Source organism: Colobus angolensis, unplaced genomic scaffold, assembly GCF_000951035.1.
Source record: "Colobus angolensis palliatus isolate OR3802 unplaced genomic scaffold, Cang.pa_1.0 Scaffold106, whole genome shotgun sequence".
Classification (NCBI taxonomy): Eukaryota; Metazoa; Chordata; class Mammalia; order Primates; family Cercopithecidae; genus Colobus; species Colobus angolensis.
In genome coordinates this window covers 3,532,126-3,539,374 of record NW_012111586.1, presented here as the reverse complement: position 1 = coordinate 3,539,374, position 7,249 = coordinate 3,532,126, and the positions used below count along the sequence as shown (strand labels likewise).

The window sequence follows — 7,249 nt, the reverse complement described above, 5'->3', positions numbered from 1 at the left end:
GGTGTGTTGGCACATGCCTGTAATCCCAGCTACTCAGGAGGCTGAGGCAGGAGAATCACTTGAGCCCAGGAGGCGAGGTTGCAGTGAGCCGAGATTGTGTCACTACACTCCAGTCTGGGTGACACAGTGAGACCCTGTCTCAAAGAAAAACAACAACAGCAACAAACCAGACATGATTTCTTTTATTTATTTATTTATTTATTTATTCATTCTTTATTTCTTCTAAAAAAAAAAAGAAAAAAAGGGATATATGTGCAGAACGTGCAGTTTTGTGCCATGGTGGTTTGCTGCACCTATTGACTAAATTCTAAGTTCCCTTCCTTCAGCCCCCACCCCCTAACAGGCCCTGGTGCGTGTTGTTCCCCTCTCTCTGTCCATGTGTTCTCAATGTTCAACGCCCACTTATGAGTGAAAACATGCGGTGTTGGTTTTCTGTTCCTGTGTTAATTTGCTGAGGATGATGGCTTCCAGCTTCATGGTACTCAGCAGTTAATGGATACAAAAATATAGATACAATGAAGAAGATTTAGTACAACAGGGTGATTACACTCAACAATAATTTAATTGTACATTTTAAAATAACTAACAGTATAATTGGAATGTTTGCAACACAAAGAAATGATAAATGCTTGAGGTGATGGATATCCCATTTACCCTTTCCCTGCAAAGGACATGACCTCATTCCTTTTTATGGCTGCATAGTTTTCCATGGTGTATATCAGACATGATTTATTGAGATGTTATTAACAATATTTTTCTGGCCAACTCAATGTGAAATAATACTGGTCTTGGGTAGAATAATTCGTCTTCATTCATGGAAGTGATACTTTAATGTAATTAGATGTATATTTTATCTAAAGTGGCACAAAAATACCTTGGCATATTGTACATTTGGAGATGTTGACCTCATATATAGCTGTTGCCCTTGACCCTCTTTTCTTATTCTATTTAATATTCTAGGTACGACACCGAGCTTCTGGTCAGGTGATGGCTCTTAAGATGAACACATTGAGCAGTAACCGGGCAAATATGCTGAAAGAAGTACAGCTCATGAATAGACTCTCCCATCCCAACATCCTTAGGTAATGGCTTTCCCTTCCTTCTGATCAGTGGGAAAACTGAAACATTGGAGGCTTGCTAGAATAGCACTAATAGCAAAAAAAGGAGGGATTCAGGATTTATCATGCTGAATCTATCTTGCTGGGGTTTAGTGGTACTCTAGGTCGTTTTCTACCCATCGAGACTTAATTTATTGGTAATTAACTGCATTTAATAAAGCAGCTTCCTCTGTCTGTCAAGTTGCTTTACTCTCATTAGAACATTAGTAGCAGCTCATTAGAACAGTTGTTTTCTATTGCTGACTGGTAATTTATCAAAGAGGAGAGATTGTTATTTAATTTTCCTGATTACTTTATGAGAAATTGTAATTAAATCAGTGAGTGACAATAAAAGTAAAATTACGCCCTCAAGTTATCTATCCTTAACTTTTAGCACTCACTTGAGGAGACACATTTTGCCTTTGAGAATTATTATTATTTTTTTGAGATAAGGTGTTACTGTCACCCAGGCTGGAGTATAGTGGCATGATCATGGTTCAACGCAGCCTCGACCTCTAGGGCCCAATTGATCTTCCCCACCTCAGACTCCTGAGCAGCTGGAACTACAGGTGTGCCACCACATCCAGCTAAATTTCACATTTTTTGTAAAGTCAGAGTTCCTCCATGTTGTCCAGGCTGGTCTCAAATTCCTGGGCTCAAGCAATTCGTCCTCCTTGGCCTCCCAAAGTGGAGAATTATTTTTATAAGTTTATATAATTGTCACTTTTTAATAATCTGTATCGGAATCTTTCTTGCTTTAGTTATTTTGATATTTTAGTCAGGCAAGTATCTTTTCTTTTTTAAAAAAAAATTGGCTGGGCTTGATGGCTCACGCCTGTAATCCCAGCACTTTGGGAGGCTGAGGCAGGCAGATTACAAGGTCAAGAGTTCGAGACCATCCTGGCCAACATGATGAAACCCCGTCTCTACTAAAAATACAAAAATTAACTGGACGTGGTGGCACGCGCCTGTAGTCCCAGCTACTCGAGAGGCTGAGGTAGGAGAAGCTGTTGAATCCGGGAGGCAGAGGTTTCAATGAGCTGAGATTGTGCCACTGTATTCCAGCCTGGAGACCGAACAAGACTCTGTCTCCACAAAAAAAAAAAAAAGAAAGGAAGGGTCAGGGAAGCCTTCCAGGAGGGGACTTGAAGTGGACTTTGAATTTTTAAAAAATTACGTTTAATTTTTGTGGTTACATAGTAGGTATATATACTTATGGGTTACATAAGATATTTTGATGCAGGCATGTAGTGCATAATAATGAACCTTGATTTTTAATAGGATTTTAGAAGATAGAGGAACTCAGAGCAAATAGTGACATAGAAAGCACAGATACAAAAATGCAAAGCTTTTTGAGGAGTCAGTGAATAAAATCTTATTTGGCTAATAATGACAATAATAATAATGACCATTTATTGAAGGCATGTTGTTACTAGGTGTGTTACTTATTTAAAGATTTAATCTTCACACTTACTGTCCATTGAGGCCAAGAGATTATATGAGGCCAAGAGATTATGTAGCCCAAGGGCTCGCTGTTTGACTGTGATGTTGAAGAACATGGTGGGGTTGACCATGGCTGATAGTACAGGGCTCCCGGCGGTGGCAGCAGCATCTGCAAAGCACCTACCATTTTTTTATTCATTTACTCACCAAACACGTGTTGAGTGCCTACTGCTGCTTTTAATAGATTCAACGGTTTTCTACTATTGTTGTCCAATAGAACCTTCTGCAGTGATGGAAATGTTCTATATTTCTGCTGTCGAATAGCCACATGTAGCTAATAAGCATTGAAATATGGCTAATGCAAATTAGAAATTAAAATTTTATTTGAATTGGTTTAAATTTAAATTGCCACATGAAGCTAGTGCCTACTGTATTTGATAATGCTGGGCTACTTACATCTTTGCCTTTGTTTTGCTACAGGTATATGTGTTCCAGCCTAGAAACACGTAGGGTTGTGATGAGACCAACATCACATCACATCACAATGTTGAGACCAACATCACATCACATCACAATGTTGAGACCAACATTACCATTCCTGTTCTGTATCTTCTTGATATACTTTCTTAGCTTATCTCCTTTTGATACTTTTGCTTAGGAATGATCCTCACCTCCACCCTCATCCCCCTTAACTTAAAAAAGTAATATTTTTTGCTCTCAGCCAAGTTTTCTAATGTATGAAAGGTAGCATTCAGTCTATCTAAATCTTCCCAATAAGCCCACAAAAGAGATGATATATATAAAGCCTCTGGCACGGGAACTGTCACACTGCAAGTATAATACATGAGAATGATAATTATTGTTAACCACGTGGGTTTGCCCTCTGATGGTGACCATTTTTGTTCTGTATAAGCCATCTGTCTCAAATATACTGTGGTTTAAAAGCCTGAAAGTGGATTACTTTTTAAAAGAAGCTTCTAATTATTTATATCTTTTATGTTTTTATGTCTTCACTTTCACTATATATTTTGAATACAACAAAAGGAAATTATTCTAACCAGTGGCCTAGAGCAAACAAAGTCCACTTGGCTTTTGTTACCCAGAGGAGTATTAATGTAGTAGAAACATTTATTATACTTCCCTGTGACTCCTTAAATGTCAAATCAAACATGACTATGTTTTGTTCTCAAGGTTCTTAGAATTTGTATTTTCTAAATGCTTTCTGGTTGTCTTAGCAATTTGCTGTTAATACTTATGATTTAAATTTTTTGGTTGCTATTTGTTGGTATGGCTCTTAGTCTGTTTTCAAGTTGTAAACATTATAAGCTCTCTTTTATATGTGTAGAAGTATGAACCAGCATTTTCCCCCAAATTGAGATTAGATCTACATTGGGAAGAATCCATCTCTTGGAACCCTAGGATTACACAGATGTGCCCTCTCAGGTGCTGGCCCAGGTGGGAAGTTGCTGAGTAGATGAGACTTCTGTTCTCTTGGCTTCGTCTAGTCAGAACAATTCCCCTTTTTATCTTTTTTATATTGAACTTCTGTATAAGAGTTTTGAAGAAAAGGTCTCCTGCTTAAAAGAAAGAGAGAGAGAGAAACGAAGGAAAGAAAAGAAGAAAGAAAGAAAAAGAGTGTGCTGAAAATTACTCTGTTAGTGCTTTGGAAAGTCTACTTGGGAAAGAAGACTATCTGCATGATCTGCCAGATGGTAGGCATTTAATCCTCTGGGCATACCTTGGTTCTCTTCTGCCAGAGCTATTGTGTGCCCAGCAGGAGTGAGTGAGCTGAACCTTTGTAGTTCTCTTTTTCTTGACCCCAACCTCCCAGTTTCCCATTTTCCCTTTATCTCCCTTCCTCCTAAGATTTCTATTTGGAAGGAAAAGTGTGGGCCTGGTAAGTCATAGAGGTAGTACTCATAAATTTTGTTCATGTGTATGTATTCTGTTTATACATGGGCCCAGTGAAGATTGGTTGTTTTATCATCAGTTGCTCAAAGTTATCAGTTAAAAAAAGGAACAATAAAGTACTTTGTTGAGTGCAGGGGCTGATTGTTTAGGTCTCTTGTGAATAAGGTTGTTTATGCCAGGAAGTCTTATGCTCAAGATCTGTAACCCAGTTTCATGCCCCACTCACTTCCACTCCCCGGTGGCCTTTCTAAGGAACTATACACTCAGGTTTGTTCTCATACCTCCCCCCGACCCCGATACAGGGTCTCACTCTGTTGCCCAGACTCACTGCAATCTCTGCCCTCTGGGCTCTAGCAGTCCTCCCACCTCAGCCTCCTGAATAGCTGGTACTGCAGGCGGATGCCACCACACCTGGCTAATTTTGAACAAATTTTTGTAGAGAAAGGTCTCACTATATTGCCCAGGCTGGTCTTGAATTCCTGAGCTCAGGCAGTCCTCCCACTTTGGCCTCCCAAAATACTGGGATTATAGGCTTGAGCTACTGCACTAGGCCCCTCTTTTTTGTTATTTATGCCATGAGAAATTTAATATTTCTTTTAGACTCCTCCTTCAATGCACCAAGTATGAAATTGAAGAGTATGCCTTCAGTTCACAAATATTTACTTGGAACTACTCAGTCCCTCCCTGTGCTAGGTAATATCATGATTAATGCAAGAGAAATAGAGGCTTCTTGTCTCCCAGAGAGTCTCCTTAAGAAGTAAACTAGGCCGGGCGCGGTGGCTCAAGCCTGTAATCCCAGCACTTTGGGAGGCCGAGACGGGCGGATCACGAGGTCAGGAGATCGAGACCATCCTGGCTAACACGGTGAAACCCCGTCTCTACTAAAAATACAAAAAATTAGCCGGGAGAGGTGGCTGGCGCCTGTAGTCCCAGCTACTCGGGAGGCTGAGGCAGGAGAATGGCGTGAACCCGGGAGGTGGAGGTTGCAGTGAGCTGAGATCCGGCCACTGCACTCCAGCCTGGGCGACAGAGCAAGACTCCGTCTCAAAAAAAAAAAAAAAAAAAAAAAGAAGTAAACCATACTATGTTGGAAATAGACTAGCATTAGCTAATGCTGTGAGAATATGGCAGGATATTTTCCCAGTCTCAGTTATTAAGACAGCCATCTTTCCAGTTATCCATCCTGAAAAATTCCAGCCATTTTTGGTTATCATGTATTCCTTGCTTCTAATGAGAAGCTAAGCTGTGATTCTAAATATTCAAAGACTTTTGCATCTATTCCTTCCCTTATATGTGTGCTGTAATTCAGCCTTCTTCACTTTCTCCTGGAGTGAATTATTTTTGCTGCCTTTTTGCCCTCTTTTTCATTCTTCCTGATACACAGCTCTAGTTGTATAGTTTATTTCTTAAAACTTTTTGTGGCTCACATTGGTTTCAAAATTGAGTCAAAAATTCTTTAGACTGACAGTTAAGGTTCAATCTGTTTTTCCAACCTTTTCTTCCACTCTTTCTCTTGTACAGTTCACACAGCTCCACCATTTCCTAATTATATTGTCTAGGACAAGTTATTTAACCTTTAGAAATCACATTGGGGCAGGGCATGATGGCTCACACCTATAATCCCAGCACTTGGGAGGCTGAGGTGGGAGGATCATTTGAGCCTAGGAGTAGTGAGCTATGATGGCTTCGTCCTGCCAACTGCACAGACAAAATCAATTCCCTGAGATTGTGGCATTGCAGTAAGAAAGAGTTTAATTGACTCAAGGCCAGCCATGCCAAAGAAGCAGTTATCACTTAAATCAGTCTTCCTGAAGCCCTCTAGAGGTTAGAGTTTTTATGAACAATTCGGTGGGCAGGGCTGAGGGAATGGGTGCTGCTGATTAATTGGGGGTGTGGAAAAGTCCTTGTGCACTGAGTGTACCTCTGTGTAGGGCTACAACAGGAGTCCTCAACCCCCAGGTTATAGACCGGTACCAGTCTGTGGCCTGTTAGGAACTGGGCCACACAGCAGGAGGTGAGCAGGTGAGCAAGCATTACTGCCTGAGCTCTGCTTCCTGTCAGATCAGTGGTGGCATTAGATTCTCATAGAAGCGTGAACCCTGTTGGGAACTGTGCATACGAAGGATCTTGGTTGTGTGTCCCTTATGAGAATCAAACACCTGATGATCTGAGGTGGAACAGTTTTATCCCAGAACTATCCCTCCACCTGCCCCTCCCCCGAGTCTGTGGAAAAATTGTCTTCCACAAAACCAGTCCCTGGTGCCAAAAACGTTGGGGAACGCTGGGCTACAGGACCAGTTGAGTCATGAGTCACAAGTCTGGGTGGGGTCAGTCTGAAAAAATCTCTCAGAAAACCAGTCTTAGGTTCTATAATAGTGATGTTATCTATAGGAGCTGTTGGAAAGAAGTCATAAATCTTGTGATCTCTAGCCACATGACTCCCAAGCAGTAAGAGATTGTAGAGCTATACCTACATTTTAGCAGAATTCTGGCCCCTCCCATAATCCTAACCTTGTGGCTTTTCCTTAGTTTTACAAAGATGGTTTAGTTTTGGGAAGGGCTATTATCATCCTTGCTTTGAGGTTAAACTGTAAACTAAATTCCTCCCAAAGTTAGGTTGGCCTATGCCCAGTAATGACCAAAGACAAACAGCTTGAGGTTGGAGGCAAGATAGAGATTTCTATGTCAGATTTCTCTTTTGCAAAGGTGGTTTCAGTTGTGCTGCTGAACCACAGACTGCGTGATATAGTGAGACCCTGTATGTAAAATAAATAAATAAATAAGAAATCAGGGCCGGG

The 7,249-nt window shown here is 40.7% G+C and overlaps 1 protein-coding gene across 3 annotated transcripts in view; it reads left to right on the top strand.

The window, feature by feature from the left end:
- The window catches only part of TESK2 (testis-specific kinase 2), a 155,313-nt gene that overhangs the window by 77,799 nt on the left and 70,265 nt on the right, over positions 1 to 7,249 (top strand). For all 3 annotated transcript variants that reach the window (XM_011946360.1, XM_011946379.1, XM_011946369.1), the window contains one exon: positions 961 to 1,082. In XM_011946360.1, the coding sequence (XP_011801750.1) occupies positions 961 to 1,082 (122 nt within the window). The remainder of the gene's footprint in view (positions 1 to 960; positions 1,083 to 7,249) is intronic.